This window comes from Mytilus edulis, chromosome 11 (genome assembly GCF_963676685.1).
Source record: "Mytilus edulis chromosome 11, xbMytEdul2.2, whole genome shotgun sequence".
NCBI lineage: Eukaryota > Metazoa > Mollusca > Bivalvia > Mytilida > Mytilidae > Mytilus > Mytilus edulis.
This window is the reverse complement of record NC_092354.1, coordinates 80,710,900-80,737,856: the sequence shown is the minus strand read 5'-3', so window position 1 is coordinate 80,737,856 and position 26,957 is coordinate 80,710,900. Positions and strand designations below refer to the sequence as shown.

The 26,957-nt window shown below is 33.4% G+C and overlaps 3 protein-coding genes across 3 annotated transcripts; 1 reads left to right on the top strand and 2 right to left on the bottom strand.

The window, feature by feature from the left end:
• The first annotated feature begins 801 nt into the window (after window positions 1–801).
• On the top strand, window positions 802–3,290 carry LOC139496392 (uncharacterized). Its single transcript, XM_071284966.1, has 2 exons — window positions 802–1,041; window positions 2,896–3,290. Exons 1-2 carry the CDS (start codon window positions 846–848, stop codon window positions 3,201–3,203), a joined length of 504 nt encoding a protein of 167 aa, XP_071141067.1. The 5' UTR covers window positions 802–845; the 3' UTR covers window positions 3,204–3,290.
• Window positions 3,291–11,980: 8,690 nt separating this feature from the next.
• On the bottom strand, window positions 11,981–14,248 carry LOC139496391 (uncharacterized). Its single transcript, XM_071284965.1, has 3 exons — window positions 14,092–14,248; window positions 13,783–13,950; window positions 11,981–12,421 (listed from the first exon to the last, which is right to left on the bottom strand). The coding sequence occupies exons 1-3, from the start codon at window positions 14,189–14,191 to the stop codon at window positions 12,066–12,068; spliced, it is 624 nt and encodes a 207-aa protein (XP_071141066.1). The 5' UTR covers window positions 14,192–14,248; the 3' UTR covers window positions 11,981–12,065.
• Window positions 14,249–22,724: 8,476 nt separating this feature from the next.
• LOC139494645 (high mobility group protein B1-like) lies at window positions 22,725–26,594 on the bottom strand. The gene is made up of 2 exons (XM_071282806.1): window positions 26,220–26,594; window positions 22,725–22,847 (listed from the first exon to the last, which is right to left on the bottom strand). The coding sequence occupies exons 1-2, from the start codon at window positions 26,592–26,594 to the stop codon at window positions 22,725–22,727; spliced, it is 498 nt and encodes a 165-aa protein (XP_071138907.1).
• Between the last annotated feature and the right edge of the window lie 363 nt (window positions 26,595–26,957).

Below are 26,957 nucleotides of genomic sequence, written 5' to 3'. Positions count from 1 at the left end.
TAGTTTTATATTTTGTGCATTTATATTTTTGCAACATAATAACAGGCTTCCTTTCAAATATTTCTTTTATGGTCTTACGTTTTATTTTCGTAAATGTTATCTACATATTCACATCCACTGACACATTTCATACAAAATTTTTTTAATAATAAAAATGCCATTAATTTCTACTAATAAGAAGACGTGGTATAATTGTCAATAAGACAACGCTCAACAAGAGAATAATTATTAGCATATTTTCTACACAAAATATGTATTCCATAGGCAAAAACTACAATTGGTTTAGATAATACTAGTCTGTGAATCAGGTAACAAAAATGGGAAACCCTACAAATATTAAAGAACTAAAGTACCTTGAGAATGAAATATTTTAGTATTAAAAAATTGATGTTGGGTGATTGCAACTGATACAACTCTTCTGAAGAGACTGAACGAAACAGAAATTAGCAAATGTAAGTCTCCGTACAGCTTTCAGCAAAATAACGCATTTAGAGCTATTAAAGGCCCCGAAATAGCAAATGAAAAACAATACAAACGAGAAAAACTAACGGCCTAATTTATGTACAAAAAAAGAAAAACAAATATACTACAAAGCAACAAACGACAAGCAATGAATCACAGGCTTCTGACTTTGGAAATGCACAAACATACAGAATGTAGCGGAATTAAACATGTTTGTCCATATCGACTGATATAAAAGCCATGTCGTATCAATCATGATCAGTCAAGTTTAATCGATTCAGTATTATCTATCCAAATTAAAAAAAGATGATTACATCGAATGGTATAAATACAGATCTAAACAGTAGTATCACAACAGTTAAATTCGTCAAACCTCAGTCATCATGGCTATGATTACTTTCCTGCTGTTGAGTTTTGTCGGATCTGCATTTAGCACTGGCCCATATGGTGGTGGAAGAGGTTATAGTGTTGGGTACGGTGGTGGCGGCGGTGGTGGCAGAGGATTTGGATTAGGTGGTGGTGGTGGACTATTGATATTAGGCGGAGGAGGAGGAGGAAGAGGAGGTGGTGGAAAAGGAGGTTAGTTAATGTTTCAGTATTTTTGAAATATTAACAATAATCCTGTACAGTTCATATAAAAAAATATATATATTCAAATTTAGATTTTTGCGATTGTCACATTTTTGCTTGAATGTTATGGGTCAGGATATGGTCAAATAAATCTAAGGTTGATTTTGCCACAGGGATTTTTTTACAATTTCAAAATTTATAAACAAACATATTTTTAAATTGCCTGCAGTATATATCTTTTGCTTTTATTCCATTTCACAAAAACACACCGACCGGTATACTACTATTTTCTCATCCTTTTAACAAAATTGTTTTATGTTTTTCCTGTCTGACGCTTACATTTTGACGTCAAACATGCGACGACTCTACACTTAGAGTTGATGTAAATGAGGTTACAGGACTTCAAATATTTCAATCCATTATGGGTTGATTTAAAATACATATATAAAGCTGTGGTCAAAAATGTCTAACGGATGAAAATAAAAGTTGACCGTTGAAACAATTGTTATTCTGTGGGAGTCCATTGATGTACTGATCAAATAAAACGGACACGTAACGAATGCATATCGGACACACTTTGGATATGCAAAGTACGAGAAATGGAAAAGTACTGGACAGAACGGATTTCAAACGTACACCCAACTGACCAGTACCACATAAAACGGACACCTATCAAAAATGTTCCGGATAAAACGGATGAACAACATATACGGAATAATTAAAGGCGATAGTATTTATACATGTAAATCGCATAAATATTCAAAATGTTTCTGTGTAACTTGTTTTGGTTTGTTCTTCTAAATGCCGACAAAGGGCAGTGTCTGGCCTTAATAAGAGCTGCTTGATAGTGAAGACGTGCCCTTACTCTTAAGATCGATTATGAATAATAAGAATTCAGAAACATCAAGAAATCTGACACACCAATAATTTGCATTCCTGACGCGAAATTTTCAATTGACATTTATCCGTTTCAGATCCATTCATCATTTTTATCCGTTATACGTCCGGTAGAAGTTCATTTCACATTCGTTCAATATCCGCTATATCCGTTAAACGTCAGGTAGAAGTGCATTGGTGAATGTATCTACCAGACTTCAAAGGAATGTTTAACGGTCAAGTAACGGATAATAAACTGAAACGAAACGAACGAGTACCGTACAAAACGGATGCCTACCGGACATTCAAAGGACACTTCATCCGTTGGATGTCCGTTCAAAGTTTTGAACATGGTCAAAATTTTTCACCGGACAGAACAGACGTCGACGGATAAAACGTACGCTAAACGGATATGAAACGGATATGGACGGACGTCTAACGGATAAGAACGGACATTTAACGGACATGAACGGATTGGAAAAAAGTTATCTGTTAGTCATCAGTTCGAACCATCAGTTAAGGTGTGACCTACGCTTATAATTATATGAATGTTGTTGTTAAATTGAATGCTTAAGATGGATGCTTTTTATGAATCTTTGTTATATATTTGTTTTTTTTTTAGATTGTTACACTGTGATGACTACTGGACACTATTTTGACAATTTTACCTATTATGTCTGCTTTTTAATGCATCGTTGTTAATATAATAGAACTTCATGAGACTGTTCAATCCACTTTTTTTCTACATTTGAAAATGCCTGTACAAAGTCAGCATATGACAGTTGTTGTCCATTCGTTTGTTGTGTTTTTTCATTTGATTTTACCGTTTGATTAGGTACTTTCCGTTTAAAATTTTCCTCAAGAGTTTATTATTTTTGTGAGTTAACTTGTTTTTAATTTATTTGATTCCTGATGCCTGTCCCTTGTTAATCAATCAAATAATTGTCGTTATCATTTACAATTTGTGGTGGTTATTGTTGATTACAGGTAGTCAAGTATGGTGTACCTGTCGTAAAGGACTGTGTTTTAAAGGAGAATTTGTTTTGGACAAGTATTGCAGACTAACACCCTTATTCCCAGGGAAATGGACTACATGCTGTAAGGTGTTACCAGGAAGTGTAACTAACCGTAGTTACGGTGGAGGTGGTGGAGCTGGATTCGGTGGCGGTGCTGGAATCGGTGGCAGTGCTGTTATTGTAGTTGGATCTGGTGGTGGTGGCGGATCTGGATATGGTGGAGGATCCGGGTATGGAGGTGGATCTGGATATGGAGGCAAAAAAGGAAGTTCATACTAAACAAGATTCGTCTGACAGAAGTTATTAAGCAAATAAATGTGTTTTCTGAAATGTGTCAAAATACAATTAAAATATAGTCATACATAATCCCGTTTGAATGGTTTGACACTAGTAATTTTGGGGCCCTTTATAGCTTGTTGTTCGGTGTGAGCCAAGGCTCCGTGTTGAAGGCCGTACTTTAACCTATAATGGTTTACTTTTTAAATTGTTATTTGTATGGAGAGTTGTCTCATTGGCACTCACACCATATCTTCCTATATCTATATATATAATGTATTTTTATAACTATTGATGCTGGATCAAACGTTGTTGTTTTCTTTTATTTATATATACATTATAATGTTTCAATTGATTAATGCAGTTTCATATAATAAATAATAGGTAAAATTATCATGGTGTTTTTTTTTAATCCTGAGGTACTATTGGTTTTCCTAGTCGTTTTTTGTTACACGTCAAAAGGATTTGAATAACACATCATGCGTGTCATCCACCATTTGCTGCCTTTGTACTGCTATCGTGTATTTTCATCTCTAGAGTGAATACAAAATTTTGGAAGACCCTTTGCTCAATTTCGTAGTGGCTGGTGTGGTGATAGAATTTCTAATGACCACCTTCTAACACTGAATATATCGGGAAAATGTAAAAATGCAAACAAATGGCAAATAAAAAAGTATATACGAGACCAGTGCATTTCATATATAATCATTACTGACCTTGCTCCGTACTATAGCCTTGTCATATTAAAAGAAAGGACCTCGCTATCATTTATATAGCTTTGCCAACGTGTTACATGTCTATGTTACAGTAAACCAAAAACAGTTATCTACATTGTGCTTAGCCTAACAGCTAAAATATCAGAATTAAATTTCTTAGCGCCAAAAAATGGAATTCTTGGTGTTCCCTTGAAGACAAATGTATTGCTCACATGAAAATTCAATGACTTCCAATACATAATGACGAATTTCATGTTTCTTCTAAATAATAAAATACAAAAAGATGAGGATGGCCATTTTGGTATTATCATGATACCTTCGGCTTTACAGAGTAATAAATGATGAATACTTTTAGTAACTAAATGAATTGAAGGGACTATCTAATTATTTTCAATTTTTCAATTTTGTGTAAAAGCATCAATAGCATCACTCCCGGGCTTCCAAAATATTGATTTGAATCGCTTCAATTTTGTATTAGCAAAATTGGCAAATTTATCACCGGTGTAAGGACCCCATAAATTATCCATGTATTCAAATAACTCCGGAGATGTTTGCCAGTCATCTATATCTATCATTTAAGACAAAAAAATCAGCTCTACAATTTTCTGATCTAGGTACCCATATTTGGTGTAAAATGACAACTTCCTTCGAACAAAATTTAAAAACGTCATATGTGAAACACAGTAAATGCATCTTGGTGCTACCTCAAATGCTTATTTTTACACAAATTTGATTATCTGTGTGGCATCTGACAGTACTGTTTTCTTTACAACATATCTAAATGAATACAAAGCTAATTGAATAGCCCGTAGTTCTCGCTAAGTCAAACTCATGTTTTCTCATAATCGCTGCATGTTTCAATCAACTCTACAGTAAAGGCACCTGCGGCTACATTACAAGCATCTTAAAACACCACTATGTTCAGTAAGGTGTCATTCACAAAATTCTTCTGATTGAGATTTGTCAAAACTGTCTCACCAAAATCTCAACTCTGCTTATACACATTCAGTGTAAGTAATATCTAAATTACCATATTAATGGTTTACTTTTATGAATTATTACTTGATGGAGAGTTGTCTCATTGGATCTCACACCACATCTTCCAATATCTATATATCATGATTTACTGTTCTCAATTGCAAAATATAACCGCAGATTATGTTTTGTCAGCCTCATTTTAAGACCAATCGTACAAGTAAAATATTCAAACTCTGAAGCTTGACACAATATGAATATTACAAAAGAAACAGGTTTGTCATGAAAAAACATGACACTATTATAAAAATAAAATTGAAAATGGAAATGGGGAATGTTACCATGTCTTTTTAAGTAGTTTCCCGATATCATACAAAACACTAATAATATCAAAATACTACCAATCGCTTTAATTTTGACAAATGAAGACGATAGAGGGTACAAAAGTTTCAGCAAAAATTACAAGTTTTATTCATTACTTAATTTGTTTTTACTTTATCATGTGGTACAAAAATGAACCAAATTATTTTGACGTAGTTATACACGGGTTACCCACGCTGTTCATGAGGAAAACTTGTATTTACTAATCTTGTGTTTTATAACCTGATACCATTACATAACCAAGGGAAACAATTTGTTCATATGTTTTTGACTAGCTTTCGGTAAATTAAGAACACTGAAATTAAAAAAGTTCAATCAAACGAAGATCTGCTAAAAACTCTCAATCCAAATTCAACATATTTTCTCTGCTATAGTTTCTGCTATAGTTTATCCAGATAAAAGACCATTGAAAAATACTTGTATGCCCTTTTCGTCCAATAATTTAGATAAGTTGTGTTCTTTAGTTATAATGTTATAGTTTTATAATTGAGCATTTTTACTTTTTCAACCTAAGAGCAGGCTTCCTTTCAAATATTTTGTAATATATAAAATTAACATTTTGATTTAATATTTATTGTCCCTGAATATCTGCTCTATTTTGCATTGCTAGCTTGTAGTAACATTATGAATAGACAGCTCCGAAAAAAAGGCTTTTGATTTTCTTCTCGCCTTTGCCACCATTCATGACAGCTAGACAACATATACTTAAAATATATCATTCTTTCATTTTAATCCATTTTGTCAATTTGACTATAGTTTGTGATAAGATCATCTAACTGGTGGTAACACATTTGAAATATTAACAATACAAAGGAGTAGGTTCAGTAAGACGCCTTTTTGGCCCCAAAATATAGCAGTTTATAAAATTGTGAAAATGTAATCTTTTAGCTGTTTACTTGAAAGTAGAATGCTTCTACTACATAAATATGGGCTGTTTTTGACAATACAATGCACATATATCGGGTACTAGCATCATTAAGTCATGCTTAATTGCTGCAATCTTCAAAATTTTAGCATTTTAGTTAAATTCAAGACGGTTTCCGTCTTAAATGAAAGCGGCCGCATTCGTGTTCATTTATAATTTTGAAATGTAAGTTGTATTTGTTGATAATACATAACATATATGACGGTTGAGGATGAACACGGATGCGGCCACTTTCATTTTTGACAAAAACCATCTGAAAAGTGTCGTTTTTTGTCATATTTGATAGATTTTTATTATTTAAGCTGAATCGGATCGGAGCGTTAAAAATGAATAAATCAGTTAAAATCTTTCACATAAACTAATTGAATCAATTGAAATAGACACTTAAGTGTTTAAAAAAGTGTCCAAAATCTTTCGTTAGATGAACCTGAAATTTGAGTCCAAAATCGGCCCTTACCGGACCTACTCCTTTCCTTACCACACAGTATAATTCATCTGATTCACATTTAAGCTGCACAATACCTTTGGACAAACTCTTTTACATGCGCATTTACATTATCAATTGTACGAGCAAATGATTAAGTTGATCTTAACATGTAAATATAGCGACTTCAAATTCATGATGAGAAAAAGGGGAAATACAAGTTTTTTGTTTCATGCAACAAATAAAAAGAAGAAAATAAATCCATTATGTATACACATAGAACATCAGAATAGGTAAAATTTGTTTAGCAATTTTGAAAATTATACAACTACTAGCAAATACTAACATGCCAACACTAGACCTCAGTAAATATGTCATCATATGAAAATAAAGCACAATTCCTTCTGTTCTTCGTTGAATTAGTTACATACCATCATAACATACATGATAAGACCATAACCCGTATCATGCCAACAATTTGTTTTAAAACAAATGAGCATATTCCCGATGCAAAACTCTATAAGTGCATCAAATATTTATATTTTATTTCATGCCTACTTGACTGATCTGACAACAGTATCATAACTATATCTCTTCTGAATAAGTCTTTTTAAAGATTTGATTAACTTTTGACGTGAATTTTCTTAGTTATGTGCTTTTAATAGAGTTTTACCATAGCAGATAGGATGTAATATAACTGAGTATATAAAATTGAGAATAAAAATTTGGAATGTGTCAAAGAGACAACAACCCGACCATACAGCAGACAACAGCCGAAGGCCACCAATGGGTCTTCAATGTAGCGGGAAACACCCCATTCGGAGGTGTCATTCAGCTCCCTCTAAACAAATATGTATACTAGTTCTGTGATAATGGACGTCATGCTAAACTCTGCTTTATATTCAAGAAACTAAAATAAAAAATCATACAACACTAACAAAGCCTAGAGGCTAATGACTTTGGACAGGCGCAAAATTGCGGCAGGGTTAAACATGTTTTTTGAGATCTTAACAATCTCCCTATACCTCTAGCCAATGTAGAAAAACCAAACACACAACAATACGCACAGTTAAACTCAAAATATGAAAGAAAAGAAAATAAACAAAATGACAATAATACATCAATAACAACAGACTACTAGCAGCTCAAGACCTCGATTAAACTGATGAATATCAGGCATAATCATCCCTCCTGTTAGGGGTTTAGTATTATATCATCATGAAATATATGAGAAGAACATAACCCGTGTCATGCCAACATCTGGTTTTAGAATAAATGTGTTTAACTTCGATGCGAAGACCCTACAAGTGATTCAATATCAAAGCCAAATTATGTAATATTTAATGACCTGACAATAGTATCGTAACTGTTTCCCTTCTTACATTGTCTTAATATGTTTGTTTAAAGGTTTTGTTAGTTTTTGAGGTGAATACTGATATGTTTGTGCTTTGTAAAGAATATTACCATACAAAATTGGATATAAAATACCTGAACGTATAAGATGTATGCATGTTGAGTTATATTTACGAATGATTTCCTTATACCGATGATAAAATTTAGTAAATTTTTTGACTAGTTTGTGATATCGAAAACCCTGGTGTAATAATTTGGACTTTGGAACGTCGCCATCTAAAAATGGATAATTAACGTTAGGAAATGAAAAATCATCACTTTTAGATGTCTACATTTTAACAATAGATAAAAAGGGGGCGAATGAGACCAGAGGAACAGTCAAATTCATACATCGAAAATACCATCACAACGCCATGGCTCAAAATAAAAAAGACAAACAGACAAATAATAGTAAACAAGAAACATATAAAACTAAAGACTAAGCAACACGAACCCCACCAAAAACGGAGGGTGATCTTAGGTGCTCCGAAAGGGTAAACAGATTCTGTTCAAAATGTGGCACCCGTCGTGGTGTTTATGGTATAACAACTCGGTAAATAGTCTAATTCGGTAGGTCAAACTCATGAAAATGGAAGGGGATCGTAGTTACAACGTTAGAAACATATCCGGTATTATCTGTGAAACGTTTATTTCATAACAACGGTCAACCAACTCGTGATGGCGTCCGTAAAATTTACGAAGGGATGACTTAACTTCACCCTTTGGAAATCTTGGTTTCATAACTTCCTTGTGAGTAGCAACCCTCTATCAAATAAATCAAGATAGAACAATACAGGTTCTCGCATATCGTATCAATTGGAAGATATATACTCCGTATGCAGGCACAATTTGGACGCTGAAATCATCTCGTTTTTTGTTTAGTTTGGTTTTTAACCGATCCTTTTTGTCAATTTCTAGATGTAAGTCAATATATGATGTAGACTCAGCCGTATCTGTTGTATCCTTTATGTCAAGTTTGATGGGATCGATGCGTTCAACAAAGTAACCACATTTTGAGTTATTTAGTAAGAGAACATCATCTATATAGTGGTAAGTAATGTTAAAGGATATTGTTTACTTCTTATTTTTCATCCTAAGAAGTTCTTGTATGGAGTCAGCCTCATAATAATAAAGAAACAAGTCAGCTAGGAGAGGGACACGATTTATTCCGATTGGAAATCCGACAAAAAAACAGTCTTCTAAACGTAACAAATATGTTATCAATCAGGAAATCAAGCATCTTGATAATGTCAGTTTCAGAAAAATTCTTTATGCATTTGTTGAAAATAAAGTATACAACGGATACAGTTAAGTCTGTCTGTCTCATAAAAGAGGAACGAAAGATCCTTAAGGAACAGTCAAACTCATAAATCTAAAATTAACTGACAAAAATAAACATAACTTGACTTACGTCTGAAAATTGACAATGAGAAACAATTGAAAATAAAATTTTAAGACGAAAGAGATGATTTCAGTTTCTCAAATGTGATTTTTAATTTTTATGTAGCAATATTCTGGCAGCGCCTGCATACAGAGTATATATTTCCAAATTGATAAGGTATTCCCGGGCCTGCATTTCCTATTCGTTTGATAGAGGGTTGCTGCTCACTAAGAAGATATTAAACCAAGAGTTCTATATGATAAAATCATCCCTTTGACAATTTTACGAACGCCATTACGAGTTGATTGACCGTTAAGGAATAACTGTTTCACAGAGGATATCATATATAATCCATATGTTGTTACTTAAATCCCATTCCCTTTTCACGAATTTGAATATACCGAAAACAAATATTGACCGGGTTTGTAATAACATGAACAACACTACGGTAGCCACGTGTGGATCAAGATCTGCTTACCCTTTCGGAGCACCTGAACAATCCTAGTTTTTGGTTGAGTTCGTGTTGCTTAGTCTTTAGTTTACTATGTTTTGTCGTTTGTACTAGTAATTGTATGTTTGTCTTTTTCATTTTTAGCCATGGCGATGTCAGTTTGTTTTCGATCTATGAGTTAAAATGTTCCTCTTGTATTTTTCTCGCCTCTTTGGTTGATATTTACAAAAAATGTCCATTGAACCGATGATAAATTTGAGTAGATGTTATAAATATTTTGTTAATATCGGAAATAATATTTCAGTAAGATAAACATTTCTTTTGATAAAATCAAATACATTGTTACAAAGACGAGCGAATCGAACAAGTTGAGATATATAAACACCACAAGATGATGACAAAGGATACTTTAATATTAAAATTTAGAGGACTTTTATGGTATGGTGCCTAACACGATTTTGGGAGATATACGCAAAACGATCGTATTGACCAAAATAGGCAGATTGGACATATGTGGACTTCATTTACTGACTACATATGTTTGGAAATATTGTGAATAATATATACCAATATGACTGAAAAATGCTTTTTGTATTTATAAAACATAATCCTGTTATAAAAACATAAAACCTGGCGTAGCCGTGCGTAAAATGTTTTTCGGCATTTCTCTTCGAAAAATGATTGGTTTAATGAAATAAAAATGTCTTATCTGTAAACTTTCTTTGAAGTCTTCTCAATAGGCTTTAACAGAATAATCTATATACTGTGTACTTTGAAAATGTTGTGAAAATAGAAGTGGCAATTCTTAACTTTCATACCTTAACTTTTCTTGATAAAACATAATATTGATTCGTCCAATGTGCAGTTTAAAGGCCATTTAAGTTACTGTACACTTTCATGCACAAGTTCTGAGTAATCAATAGTATGTATGAAAAAGCATAAACAGTTTGAAGTTAAACTATTAACAAATTAATCCAATCAAAGTGCCTAAGATGCAATAACAGTGATCAGTCCACATCATAAAAAGTAAAAGGAAAACATTTGGAGGGGAGAAAATGTCAGATATTCTAAGTTCAATGTTTTGCATTAACGAATAAAAATTTGGCAGCCAAAAGATTAGTTATCACATACTAGTAACGTAAGTTTGAGAATTAGAGCCCCGGTTAACACATCGTCTAGAAAAATGTGTTAAAGACATGAGCAACACAACGGGAGCCACATATGGAGTAGGATATATCTACCCTCCGGAGCACCTGAGAACACCCCAAGTCTTTGGTTGGGTTCGTGTTGCTTAGTCATTAGTTTTATGTGGTGCATCCTGAGGTGTACTATTATTTTTCTGTTTGTCTTTTTCTTTTTTTAACATTAGCGTTGTAAGTGTATTTCGATCTATGAGTTTGACTTTCCCTCTGTATCTTGTTCCCTTTTTCTAATCCTTATATTTCTTCAGACAAATATTCGCCACTTTTATTGAATATTTATTGTAGGGAAACGACTTCTATAATTAACATCAAATGCAAAATCAATCGGACGTTACGAAGGAGATAGCCGCCATATTGACTTTCAAAAATCCATAAATGTTAGATAATTGCAATAGAATATAAAATAAAATAGCACCTATCTCAAAAACTTCATTTTAATTTAATATTATTCGAATTTAAAGTGAACAAGTAACGAAGTAATATGTCGTTTAAAAGTTTTCATTCGTATGAAGTCGTGTTTTGCCATGACGTAAAACGTTCTCTAAATCATTCATGAAATTTAGCGGGATTTCATTTAAATTTAAATGTTATATATTTTGAAGATTTCAAGCACTATTTTTTTGTTTGTTAAATATGCATTAGAAAAAAAACCCAACTATTACATGTATTATGTATTTGTTTTTCATTCTAAAAAAAATCATGGGATATCTGCATGCATGTTTATCGCGCATGAAAAGATCTCAGTAAATGTTACGAAAGTAGTTTCGAAAATTGTAAACCAAGGGTAAAAAGATCTTATTGACCAATCATATTCAAGTATTTATAAAAGCAAATTATGTAAGAATTATTATTAAGTAGATCATGTATATCTCGTGATAACAATGAAAAAGTAAAACCTGTTTAATTGACTATTAATAATTAGAAGAAAAAAAGTATGCATGAATATGTTTTTAATTCTATTTTCAGAAATATCAAAATACACATTCATTTTCAAAATAACATGTCTAACGAATCCTGTTTAGTAAGAACTTCCTTTTTTGCCTCCATATCCAGATCCACCTCCATACCCAGATCCACCTCCATACCCAGATCCACCTCCATATCCAGATCCTCCTCCATATCCATATCCTCCACCACCTCCAGCTCCTCCACCAGATCCAACTACAATAACAGCTCCACCGCCGATTCCAGCCCCGCTACCGAATCCAGCTCCACCACCTCCACCATAACTACGGTTAGTTACACTTCCTGGAAAATACTTGCAACATGTAGTCCACTTCCCTGGGAATAAGGGTGCTAGTCTGCAATACTTGTCCAAAACAAATTCTCCTTTAAGACATTGTCCTTTACGACAGGTGCACCATACTTGACCACCTGTAATACACAATGTACAACACACATTGTATTTAATAACTACATATATAATTATTTTATTGAGTAACAAGTGATACGTATCATGAAAATTATAAGGTACATTGAGGTCAAATGGAGTATGCCACTTTTGATAATAATAGTTGAATAACGGTCAGTGTGTTTGTGGCATGGAAAAATAACTATATCCCGTTTATATGATCCGTTCATCCTATATTGACTTCAAATCTTGAAATCAAGAGTCTATCTAAAAATGAGGGTACTTTTTATATGGCCTTCCAAATACCGTTTCGATCGCTAACATCACTGAAGAGACATTTATTGTCGAAATCCGGATCTGGTGTACAAAAAAAAATATGGACACCTTATGTTTGTGGCATAACATCGTGGCCACAAGTTAATTGTTTTCTGTTTAGTATCAAATTTATATTAAGATCAATTTTGTTACATCTTGTGATTAGTTTTATTTGACAATCACCAATGGTAGTCAGCAGGGTTAAAGAACATCAGTTGTTCGACCTGTTAGTCAAATGCGTCTTGTTTAAATATACTTTTTCACATTTTTGGTCTTTTGGAAAATTTTGTATGTGCTGTATTTAGACACTTCTACTACGAAATTTGTTTTACATGCACACGTATAAAAATTGCGGTTTTTATCCACCGCAATCATAGGTTTGAACGTAGTTTTCAATTTAAACTCGTTTATATATATATATATATATATTCAATAAAATGCAGACAATTTAATAATATGATCGTTTATAAACTTTGAAATTATGAAGAAACTTAGATTTCACCCCCCTTAGGCAAATTTGACCTTTGATAGATTTGGCTATTGTTTATGTATTTTATTTGTTATGTACCTTTTCCAATGTTTAGGAACTTAAACATGCATTCCCGGCTTTCATTTATTTGGCTATTAGAGCTACTGATAAAGACATCTAGGAAAGCGGTTTGGACGCATGAAATTATTCTTGTTTTCATCTTTTCTTTTCCCGTTATTTTTTACAGAAAAGGGTAACTTTACTTCAGGTTTCAATGCATACAGATGTATACGAGCCTGTATAGAGCGTTCGATTTAGCTCTATAAATGCATTACTAGTGAAAAGATTAAAAACAAAATATACACCCACTGCACTTTATTTGGCCTTTTTAACATTTTTGGATTCGAGCGTCACTGATGAGTCTTTAATAGTCGGAACGCTGTCTGACTTAATTACAAAATTTAATCCTGGTATCTATGATAAGTTTATTATCAATTGTAGATTACATTGCATCATGTTGATCGAGTTAATTCTACAGTTATACATCAATATTCTTACTTACTGATGATACATATTAAAAATATTGTAACATTGACTTACCTTTTTTTCCTCCGCCACCTCCTCCACCACCTCCTCCTCCTCCTCCTCCACCGCCTAATACCAATAGTCCACCACCACCAATACCAGATCCGAATCCTCCCCCACCACCGCCGCCATACCCAACACTATAACCTCCGCCGCTTCCACCACCATATCCTGACCCATATCCTTGAAAAAATGTCAAAATAAGCGTACAGCAATCAAATTTGGCATAATATTAAACAGTATGAAATAGACATAAATTAAACATGCCAAAAAAGAAGTGACGTTTTTAAAGTTTAAGACAAAAATACAGTAACATTAACTAACCTCCTTTTCCCCAATCGCCGCCACCGCCGCCTCTACCATATGGGCCATGGCAAAATGCAGATCCGACAACACTCAACAGCAGTAAAGTTATAATAGCCATGATGACTGAGGTTTGACGATTTTAACTGTAGTGATACAACTGTTTAGATCTGTATTTATACTACTCAATGTAATCGAAACTTCTTTGATTAGGATTGCCAATACTAAAGCAATTTAACTTGATTGATCATAAATGATTCGACATGACTTTTACGACAACCCAAAAAAAAAAAATTATTATGTCATTCTCGGCTTTGAAGTTACCTGATCATGCTGATGGATTTACTTCCTTTGTATTTTAGGGGTTGCAAATGAATACCTATTGTGTACACAATTGGATAACTAAATAATAAAATAATAAATATGTCTAATTAGATCTTGTAATGGGACCAATTTCTTTTTGTATGTGTAGAATATGATATTTTGATTCTTAGTTATTGTATTGTTATTGATAAAAATGAGATTTGTGATTGCAGAAACAATGTTAGCAACTTTTGATTTGACATGTATACCTTATGTTCTTTTTGGCATACTTTTATATATGAATACATAACTATTCTAAATGTAACAATATGTAGGCTTATTTGACCTGTTGGTGACCTTCTGCTGTTGTCTGCGCTATGGTTGGGTTGTTGTCTCTTTGACACACTAAAGAATAACCACACGAACCCCACCAAAAACTAGGGGTGATATCAGGTGCTCCGGAAGGGTAAGCATATCCTGCTCCACATGTGGCACCCGTCTTGTTGCTTATGTGATTAAAAATCCGGTAAATAGTCTAATTCGGTAGGTCACATTCATGAAAGGGAAGGGGATTGTAGTTACGACGTAAGGAACATATCCGATATCATTTGTGAAACGGTTATTCCGTAACGGTCAACCAACTCGTGATGGCGTCCGTAAAATTTATGAAGGGGTGATTTCAACTTCACCATTTGGAACTCTTGGTTTAATAGCTTCCTTGTAAGCAGTAACCCTTTATCAAGAAAATTATGATAGGAAATGCAAGCACGGGAATATCGTATCAATTGGGAGATATATACCCCGAAAGTTGTAGAACCAGGGGTATGTCACAGAACGTCTCGTCTATTTTCTAAAAAAGTTCATCGGAAGGTAGAAATACCTTGTTGATTAATAATCCGTATCAACTTCACAAATTATAATGATGGTCTTGATGTATAGATTATGCGTAATGGCGTTGTTTACCATCTTAAGAATGTACTTAGGTGAGGTTTTGGAATTCGTGACAAATGTTCGGACTCCTTGGTGTTTTTTCACCCATTTTGTTTTCATATAAGACTTAATAGCTCATGAAATTTCATTTACCAAATTTTAGAAGATTTTTGATTTTCTTTGTTTTGTTTTGAGACCCAAATCATACCAATTCAAAAGGTAAAAGTCCGAGTCAGCCTTTTCCCGCCATATTTTAAATCTCAAAAATAACGAAAAGGAGGTCCATGACCTATCAATATTTTAAGCTTATTTTATCCTTCACGAATGCTCTACCGGCTTATAGTATCAAATTAAATTTCTTGATTTATTAATTTTCATCTAACTTCACCTAAGAATTTAAAGAATATTTATATTACTTTTACTGTTTGTATTGTTTTCTGTAATATCCATTTGTTGTGGTTGGTAACATATACATCCCGTCAATGTGTTTGTATTATCTTTTACTTTTGCTTCTGTGTTTTGTTCGTGTGACTTTTTGTGTTTCTTTGGTACACATGACGTGGCTTTGTACTTTTTATCTTATTGTTCTATTATAATTTGAACATACTTTGAACGACACAATTATTTTACTGCCGTAGTGGTATTAACCATTTGAGGATGATTTAAATTTCTAGAGAACTTCTGGAAAATTCTAATCTCGGACCTTTTTAAGTGAAATTAGTTCTAACAAAACTTTTGATTTTTCAAACTTGGAGACCACCATTTCCCCTGTGAAATTATATTTTTTTAAAATAGTTTGGACGACCAAATTATTTTATATTTCTTCCTATGTGACGTGTACATCTGCTGATGTCTAGCACTCGAGGACTTCAAATATTTCATTCTGTAATGAATTAATTTAAAATATATATATAAGTTAGCAATGAATGTGGTTGTTAAATTTGATAGATACTTTTTATGACTCTTTGTTTAATATCTGTTTGTGACACATTATGACTATCCTACCCATATTTTGACAATTTTACCTATTATGTTTGTTTTTTCATGCACCATTGTAGATATAATTGAATTTGACGGCACTGTCATACAAGTGAGAGGTTTAGAGCTTTAAAACAAGGTTTGATTCACCATGTTCTACATTTGAAACTGCATGTACCAAGTCAGGAATATGACAGCTGTTGTCCATCTACATTTGAAACTGCATGTACCAAGTCAGGAATATGACAGCTGTTGTCCATCTACATTTGAAACTGCATGTACCAAGTCAGGAATATGACAGCTGTTGTCCATCTACATTTGAAACTGCATGTACCAAGTCAGGAATATGACAGCTGTTGTCCATCTACATTTGAAACTGCATGTACCAAATCAGGAATATGACAGCTGTTGTCCATCTACATTTGAAACTGCATGTACCAAGTCAGGAATATGCCAGCTGTTGTCCATCTACATTTGAAACTGCATGTAATAAGTCAGGAATATGACAGCTGTTGTCCATCTACATTTGAAACTGCATGTACCAAGTCAGGAATATGACAGCTGTTGTCCATCTACATTTGAAACTGCATGTACCAAGTCAGGAATATGACAGATGTTGTCCATCTACATTTGAAACTGCATGTACCAAGTCAGGAATATGACAGCTGTTGTCCATCTACATTTGAAACTGCATGTACCAAGTCAGGAATATGACAGCTGTTGTCCATCTACATTTGAAACTGCATGTACCAAGTCAGGAATATGACAGCTGTTGTCCATCTACATTGGAAACTGCATGTACCAAGTCAGGAATATGACAGCTGTTGTCCATCTACATTGGAAACTGCATGTACCAAGTCAGGAATATGACAGCTGTTGTCCATCTACATTGGAAACTACATGTACCAAGTCAGGAATATGACATTTGTTGTCCATCTACATTGGAAACTGCATGTACCAAGTCAGGAATATGACAGCTGTTGTCCATCTACATTGGAAACTGCATGTACCAAGTCAGGAATATGACAGCTGTTGTCCATCTACATTGGAAACTGCATATACCAAGTCAGGAATATGACAGCTGTTGTCCATCTACATTTGAAACTGCATGTACCAAGGCAGGAATATGACAGCTGTTGTCCATCTACATTTGAAACTACATGTACCAAGTCAGGAATATGACAGCTGTTGTCCATCTACATTTGAAACTACATGTACCAAGTCAGGAATATGACAGCTGTTGTCCATCTACATTTGAAACTACATGTACCAAGTCAGGAATATGACAGCTGCTGTCCATCTACATTTGAAACTGCATGTACCAAGTCAGGAATATGACAGCTGTTGTCCATCTACATTTGAAACTGCATGTACCAAGTCAGGAATATGACAGCTGTTGTCCATCTACATTTGAAACTGCATGTACCAAGTCAGGAATATGACAGCTGTTGTCCATCTACATTTGAAACTGCATGTACCAAGTCAGGAATATGACAGCTGTTGTCCATCTACATTTGAAACTACATGTACCAAGTCGGGAATATGACAGCTGTTGTCCATCTACATTTGAAACTACATGTACCAAGTCAGGAATATGACAGCTGTTGTCCATCTACATTTGAAACTACATGTACCAAGTCAGGAATATGACAGCTGTTGTCCATCTACATTTGAAACTACATGTACCAAGTCAGGAATATGACAGCTGTTGTCCATCTACATTTGAAACTACATGTACCAAGTCAGGAATATGACAGCTGTTGTCCATCTACATTTGAAACTGGATGTATCAAGTCAGGAATATGACAGCTGTTGTCCATCTACATTTGAAACTGCATGTACCAAGTCAGGAATATGACAGCTGTTGTCCATCTACATTTGAAACTGCATGTACCAAGTCAGGAATATGACAGCTGTTGTCCATCTACATTTGAAACTGCATGTACCAAGTCAGGAATATGACAGCTGTTGTCCATCTACATTTGAAACTGCATGTACCAAGTCAGGAATATGACAGCTGTTGTCCATCTACATTTGAAACTACATGTACCAAGTCAGGAATATGACAGCTGTTGTCCATCTACATTTGAAACTACATGTACCAAGTCAGGAATATGACAGCTGTTGTCCATCTACATTTGAAACTACATGTACCAAGTCAGGAATATGACAGCTGTTGTCCATTCGTTTGCTGTCTATTGTCATTTAATTTTGCCATTTGATTAGAAGCTTTCTTTTTTGAATTTACCTCGGAGTTCGTTATTTATGATACATTTCAACTTCTGTATCAAAGTGATGCTCTTCAACTTTGCACTTTTGACAAATTATAAGCCTGGTACCTTTGATAACAATCGATAATACTATTTACTGATTATTTTATGTAATTGCAATTCTCATTTATCATTAATCAGATTTCACCGATTCTATATTCTATGGCTGGGAAATGTTAAAATGGGTTATTATTTTTGTATGCAATATAAATATGGACGGCGAAAGGAGAAAAAAGCAGAGGCTCATCAAAACTAATTTGTCGAAAATAACCAGGCAACGACTCATTAAGTTCACCAAATCTATTCAAATCAATAAATAGGAAAAAGAAATAAATGCATACATGGTTTTTAAAACATCAATCATGCATTTCTTTTATCGCATCTGTATATCAATTAGAGGACAAATAATATTGTCACGTTCGACAATCTCTATATAACGAATTGTCATGTAATTTCATGTCCCTTTTTTATTTTGTTATATAATTGTGTGTCCTTGAGCTGATAAATTGTAGTGACCTTGATCGAATATTGCACGGCTATGATATGCAATTGTTAAGTATCTTATGATTTTGCATGAGTCAGAGTTCCTTCAACATGTTCATGACAAAAATCGGTCAATTAAATTTACATTCAGGTATACTGTTTTTATTATTTCCAATAACAATCATTATTTTCTGATAGGGTCTCAACAATGCATCCTTCCTCACTAAAGATTTAATAAATCATAGATATTTCAGTTTACACGGGCAAATCTACAAAATATTATGAGCTGATAAGTTTACTTGATATGTCTCAAATTCAACCAAAGATCGCAATACGAGAATATGTAACAAACGAGACAGCTTCACTTTTGATTTTCTTATCCCAGGAGTAGATAACCTTAGCCGTATTTGGCACAACATTTTTGAATTTTGGATCTTCAATGCTCTTCAACTTTATACTTATTTGACTTTATAACTATTTTGATCTGAGCGTTACTGATGAGTCATGTGCAGACGAAACGCGCGTCTGGTATACTAAATTATAATCCTGGTACCGTCGATAACTATAAGCAATCGATATCACCACATTCTTCAGTTTTCCATGTTGTGTGTGTTATACTAGTGTTCATCTGTTTGTATAATTGTCTGTTTGTCTGTTCGTATTTTTAACAATGTCTTTGGCAGTTAATTTGCGACACATGATAATGAATTCCCCTTTGTACCATTCGCTAAAATTTTAATTAAAGATGAATAAACAGTCATGCATTTATAGATTCAAAATATCACTTTTCTTGATTTACTTTCAACAGGATCGCTCTGACTAAAAAATATGAATGCTAAAGACGTGTAAATATCTGGATACCTGAGGTGCTATTCTAAATAAACTTACGAGTACAGTGCATCATTATGCAAATTTTTGTTCTTGCACAAATAAAAATAAGTCGACAACAAACTGGCTGTTACATACGTTAACAAGTTATGACAAGTCAGTAGTCATCGTATAAAAGTGGATATGTACTTGACCCATATAAAACCCTAAAACTTCATCAAAATTTGAACTGTCTAATGATCATTTGGTCAATCTGAACTTAAATATTTGCTGCAACTCATTTAGAGCATTCGTCTCTAATGAGAAAAGTAGATATGCTGGAAATACTTACTGGAGGTTGCATTTCTGTAAAAATTAACAATGCATTTTCCCATAGGAACTCCCCTTACGGCTAAAACTGTACCTTTTACTATGAAGTTTTGAAAACAATCATATCTTAGAATGGAAAGTTCATATGCACTACTATTTTTTACAAAAGTCAAAATATAGGGCTTTGTGGCATATTTTCAATGTTTAAACGCCCCGAACTTCTAAGAGTTTACACTAACACTAAATTTCTTAACTATCCCTACTACGACTGCAGGGTTACCATATATTTCAATATTAACAATATTTACATGTATATTTTCTGGTAACTTTCCCAAGTTATGTCTTTATGAGATGCAACCTACAGATCAGAACTGAGAACCAGTATTTAAACGAAATTAATTTTCTATGAATATTCGAAATCTCCCCAACAGAGGCGTGGTTTGAAAAACAGCTGCATGAACAAAGTGCAACTTGTACACACATTTATTAAAATAGAAAACTCTTTAAAAATACTCCTTATCAGAATTATAGCCTTAAGGGAACTTTGAATATACTCTGAGTTTCCCTTTATTGAACATTTTATACCCCCTCCCCTGTTTTAATGTTTTCTGACATCAAATGCATAGAACCGGTTTAAAACTGTTTTGATAACAAATTGAACGCATTTTAGAATACTATACATGTAATGTTTAGCAGTCAATCATTCCAACATTCAAGATTATATAAATTATCCAATCCTTCCCCTGTCTCCAGTCCACATCTGACTGTATGCCTATTTGTCAATAAAAGTTCACATTTACTGCCTCAAATGGTCAGTTTAGAATTCCTGTCACAACAGTACCATCTGTAACCATATATCTGACACAAATAGCTAATATATGAACCAAAAGTGTTAAAACAAAGCCATATTTGCAATTGTTGTATTTATCATGTTTATGCAGATACCAGTTGGATGTATAAATTTACTTAAAATGTTATGGAGATGACTTCTAACATCTGATTTTTGTATAACTTCCAAGCATAATTATTGGTTTCTATATAAAGACCTTTACAATCATAAAATCATAGCATTTACAAGTTCAATTATTTGTTTTATGACCCAGGGGGTAGGCAATGTTCTCTGTTTTCCATTCTTGGGCCTCAAATTGCCTAAATTGTATTGCTGTCTTTTAAGCAACATAGAATATTTAGTACATATTCAGGATAGAACACACTATTGTAAGTTTTGTTGAGATATTTTTATATATCTAGCTTTTATTGTTTATGCCGAGGTGACAAAAAAGCAGATTTGGGTGTTACGGCTTACTTTTTGGGTTATCGACAGGACAAAACTCCCAAAATATAAAATTCAGGAAATATCTGAGTTTAATGACTGCGAAGAGTAGATATAAGCACGTCTAAACAATTAAACTTACAATTATAGATATATCATGAATTTATTTTGCATTTAGGACTTTAAGTAAACTATGCATACTTTCAACTGTGAATTTATGCTGAATCATCATATTTATGGCCAAGGATTTTATTAGTTTTCATGAAATATTAATAAAACTTCATATTTGAGTTCATTTCATTAAAATTTGTGAAATGAACCAAATTGAGTTAAATTCTGTTCTCTTATTTCACCCATTATAGGTTGCATTTGTGCAAATATTGACAATGCATTTTCCCATTGGAACTCCCTTTACGGCGTTAACTGTACCACTTTTACTATAAAGCTTAGAAAAAAGTCATATACTAGAATGGAAAATTCATATGCACTAAACAATTTTCCAAGGTCAAAATATATAGGGCTGTGTGGCATATTTTCAACGTTTATTTGCCCAATACTTCTAAGAGTTTAGACTAACACTAAATTTCTTAACTTTCCCTACCTCGACTGTAGGGTTACCATGGATTTCAATATAAACAAAGAGTAAAATCACAAAAAATACTGAACTTAGAGGAAAATCTAATCGGAAAGTCCATAATCACATAGCAAAATCAAATAACAAAACACATACAAATATATACCAGAATATATGACATAAGAGACGATTTTAATTTTGAAATAATAAATTCCCCCCACCTAAGTAGCAATATACCAACTTCACCTGCATATGGGATATATATTTCCCAACTTATTCGATATTCAAGAGCTTGCATCTCCTGTTCACACTTTGTAAAACGTCATCAGTGTCTGAGTAGGAAGTTTATGAACCAGGGGTATGTCAAAGAACGTCTCGTCCTTTTTCTAAAAAAGTTCATTGGAAGGTACCAAGACCTTATTGATAAATATTTCGTATCAACTTCACAAATGATACATGATGGTCTTGATGTATAGATTCTGCGTACTGATGTTGTTTATCATCTTAACAATGTGTTATACTGTTCTTTCATTTGTCTTTGTTCTATTAATTTTACTGTTGGATTGTTTCATATGGTATCCATTTAACGTGGCTCGGTACTTAAACATCCCGACAATGTGTTTGTATTATCTTTCATTTTTTGCTGGTGTGTTTTGTATATGCGACTCTTTGTTTTTCTTTGGTTGTTATAACATGACTCTGTACTTTAAAAGACCCCGTCATGATGATATTCGTCTTCGTCTTCTTCTTCTTCTTCTTCTTCTTCTTCTTCTTCTTCTTCTTCTTCTTCTTCTTCTTCTTCTTCTTCTTCTTCTTCTGGCAGTCCACCCTATCTGCAGGGTCACTGCATTTAAAAATTGTGTCTATTTTTAAAATTGCGTTATTTAAAATTCTATGTACTAGTTAAAATTTAAAAATATTAGTATAAACAGAGTTGGAATAAGATAAAACTAAAAATTAGTTAAAAACAGGAACTTGTATGAACACTATACATTTTAAAGTTTTAAAATGGATAAAAATACTAACTTATCAGTTGTTTAATTTCTCTTAGCAAAAGGACAGAGATATGAGTTACTAATCCGTATTAGTATTGGGTAAATTTATGCACTAGTGTGGTTTCATAATTAGTTTATATGTACTTAAAATCTATTTTAAGATAAGAATAAAAAACTATTAAAATTAGTTTTAAATAAAATAGTAGAGTTTGTCAATACAAATTTGGGTCTACAAGATTATTTACAAGGGTAATTAATATTCATATGCTCTAGTTAAGATTTTAACTATTAAGTACTTTGCTATATCACTTAGCATTTAATTAAGTATATACATTTAAGTAGAATAATATTACATGTTACATTCCCACGACTGACAGCCACTTGCAAGTTAAGCACAGAACTTAACTGATTGTTCATTTGTTTTCCAAAAGTTGGGCTCTTTCAGCATGCAATGCATAGATCCAATCTTTGCAGATTCGTTCTAAGTCTCTCTGCTGAGACACAGTTATAAGGTTGTTCCTACAACAGTTTATCAAGAATTCGAGAAGGTCCTCATCAGAATTAATTATACTGCAATAAGGGATATGATTATCGTCCAGTAGGGATTGTAGTCTATTGTGATGAATTTTCTCACACAATTCAGACTTTCACACTTGACTAGGAAATGTTTATAATCCTAAGGTCCTACCATGCACAATTTGCATTCTGCAAATTTTGTTTCGTCAAATCTGTTGGTAATACTTTGGGTTTTGTAAGTTCCTGTAAGTATCCTGGAATTTATTATCCCTTTGCTAACATCTCTTTTATGATCTCTGACACTGCCCCAACAGAAGTTTGGTATTTTAAAGTTCCAGTTGTTAACTTCCATGTATTTGAGTGTTGTTTTGCTTCTAGCAATTTCGGTCCATTTATCTTTCCAGTTTTTCTTAATGACGTCGTGAGTCAATCGTTTCCAATTTTTTCTCTGCATTTAGTATAATCTCATGTGCGGATGGAAGATCATAAGATTTGAGGGTTTTGTCCATTTTTATGACCAACTATTTGATTTATCGTCTTTTGTTGCTAGCTGTCTTATTCCAATTTTACACTCAACTGAGTTGGGATCTTTTGATATTCTTAGAAATAGGGAAATGACAGCTTTATGTATGAGTTGCTCAAAAGATTCTGCACTGAGCAAGATATAGATAGCAGCATCAGCAGTTCTTTATGGTAAGGATATAATTTGTTTAAATGGTTTTTTTTCTGAAAAGCTTCTAATTTTTGGATATCAGTTTTAGTAATGTGAGAATTTTAATTCCATAGAGCATTCTCGGTAAAACGTATGTCCGCTATAGTTTATACGATAATAGTGGATTTATACCATTTATTCCATGTAATCCAGCACCTACTAGTGAATACATTGTAGCTCTTGCAGCAGAGATTCTTTTTCGGATTATTTTTCTCTTGTCTTACAATACCTAAATGTTTGATGTTTTGCTGTTCATCTATTTTTTCATTAAAAAGTTGAAAATTTATATCTGTATTCTTCTTGCTAATCAGTAGAACTTCAGTAGAACTTCAGGTTTTTTGCTGTTTATCTTTACCCGATCGTTTTTGGTGCAGTTTTCAATGATGCAGAGTTGAGTTGAGGCATCATGTTCTGAACCAGCACATATCATTATGTCATCTGCGGACGTTGGGCAGCCCACGTAATTTGTTCCAATTTTAATTCCAATATTTGTGGATTCAAGAGTATCTAGGATATTTTTATTATAAGCCTTGTAAAAAATTGGCAAAGAAAATTCCACCTTCTTTGACTCAAATGTTTCTGAGATGTATCCTTGAAACTTAACTTGTGTAGTTATTTTGTTATATAGTTCCTTAATTAGGAACCATGATGCTCCATTAATTCCTTGGTGATATAATTTCCAAAATAGGTGGATATGATCAACCACGTCAAATGCTTTTTCTGTATCCAGAGTTATTAGAATGAGACACTCGTTTTTTTATTGGCTTCGTTAATTTCTTCAGAGATGAGAAGAGCAATATAAATCGAGGATGCACCTTTAGTAAAACTTTTCTGAAGCTTGTTTTGATGTTTATTTAGTGTACCTTTGATTCTAGCTCTAATACAAAGCTCCAAAATTTTACATATGATGGACATGCCTGTGATGCCTCTATAGTTGGATAGCATAGTAGGGTCTTTGTTTTTTTTTTGTGGACTGGGGTCAGCAGGCTTTTTTTGATTACTTCAGGTAAAATTGAGAATGGAAATGGGGAATGTGCCAAAGAGACAACAACCCGACCATAGAAAAAAACAACAGCAGAAGGTCACCAACAGGTCTTCAATGTAGCGAGAAATTCCCGCACCCGGAGACGTCCTTCAACTGGCCCCATAAACAAATATATACTAGTTCAGTGATAATGAACGCCATACTAATTTCCAAATTGTACACAAGAAACTAAAATTAAAATAATACAAGACTAACAAAGCCCAGAGGCTCCTGACTTGGGACAGGCGCAAAATGCGGCGGGGTTAAACATGTTTGTGAGATCTCAACCCCCACCCTATACCTCTAGCCAATGTAGAAAAGTAAACGCCTAACAATACGCACATTAAAATTCAGTTCAAGAGAAGTCCGAGTCTGATGTTCAGGTACATGCTTTGCATAGAAGATATTGTTAATTAAGGTAACCAGGAATTCAATCAGTCAATTCTATCAGTCAATTCTGTGCCACCATAAATTAGGTGTTCTGCAGTTAAGCCTTCTAGATCACCAGCTTTTTTTTCTTTTTAATATAGATATATGCTTTGTGATTTCTGTAGAGGTAACAGGTTGAATTATTATTTCTTTGTTTTCACAGATGTTAACAATGGTTTCCACGTCTAATTTGACTAGATTATCATGACCAATGTTGAAGGAAGGATTAGAATTGGTCTTAGCTAATTTTTCAAAGTGTTCTTTGAAGACATTATTTATCTCATTTGGAGTTGATGCTTCTTTTTCTTCAGTTCAAAGGGTGTGTATGAAATGAGAAGAAGAGGACCGTTGAGTTTTTATAAGTCGAAAAAACAGATCCTTGTCCCTGTCTAAAGCCATCATAATCTCTTCATGAAGTTTAATTCTTTTGTCAGCGGTTTGTTGCCTTTGTATTGATCTGACTGAACGGTTCGTTTCTAGTCTCTTCAAGTTGTAAATGTTATTTTTTGAGGAAGGTGAACCAACCTTTTTCCACGGATAGAATGCCTTTTTTGAGGGAGGTGAACCAACCTTTTTCCACAGATAGAATGCCTTTTTTGAGATACCTAGAGCTTTTGCAAGTTGTGGAGACCAGCTGATATTCTTTTTTCTACTAAATTTGGATTTCCTACGTGAATAGCTCAAATTTAAAGCGTTAGTAAGACCAGCTATTAGCTGGTTTGTAGCTTGTTCAATACCGTTAGGTGTTCTAATATTCAGATACTTTCTATCTTTTAATTCTTCCTTTAAATTTTGTTCATATCTTGTTTTGTCAACCTTAATCTTAGTCACAATATCCCCACTCTGTTGTTTTTGAGTGGTCTGTAATCTAACAGAAAATTCAGCAGAGACGTATGCCATTATATGTCATTTTGATATATTTCTATTGTGAATTAAAGAATACGTTGAACCACAAACGTCAAAATTATTCAATCGCGTATTGGAATGAACTATTTGTGGATTCTTATAAATTCTATATAACTTTTGGACTATTTTAAATCTCGGTCTATTTTTGAAATTAATTCTTACATACTTTTGATTTTTTAACCCTGTATGCTACCATTGCTTATGAGAAATTTTAAAATTGTTTGTTTATACATTGAACGACAAATATATGTGACGTATGAAATTGTCTGACGTCAGACACGCGAACCAATAAATGTGTTTGTAGATAGATGGGTTTTTTTTTGCGTTCTGTTAAATTATTCCTTGTAAAATTGTTGC

Coding starts and splice junctions, on each gene's coding strand:
- LOC139496392 (XM_071284966.1), top strand. CDS start 846: ATGGCTATGATTACTTTCCTGCTGTTGAGTTTTGTCGGATCTGCATTT. Junction 1,042..2,895: donor AGGAGGTGGTGGAAAAGGAG/GTTAGTTAATGT, acceptor TGTTGATTACAG/GTAGTCAAGTATGGTGTACC.
- LOC139496391 (XM_071284965.1), bottom strand. CDS start 14,191: ATGGCTATTATAACTTTACTGCTGTTGAGTGTTGTCGGATCTGCATTT. Junction 13,951..14,091: donor CGGCGATTGGGGAAAAGGAG/GTTAGTTAATGT, acceptor CATTTTTTCAAG/GATATGGGTCAGGATATGGT. Junction 12,422..13,782: donor AGGTGGCGGAGGAAAAAAAG/GTAAGTCAATGT, acceptor TGTGTATTACAG/GTGGTCAAGTATGGTGCACC.
- LOC139494645 (XM_071282806.1), bottom strand. CDS start 26,594: ATGGCATACGTCTCTGCTGAATTTTCTGTTAGATTACAGACCACTCAA. Junction 22,848..26,219: donor CATTCTATCCGTGGAAAAAG/GTTGGTTCACCT, acceptor CCCTGCAGATAG/GGTGGACTGCCAGAAGAAGA.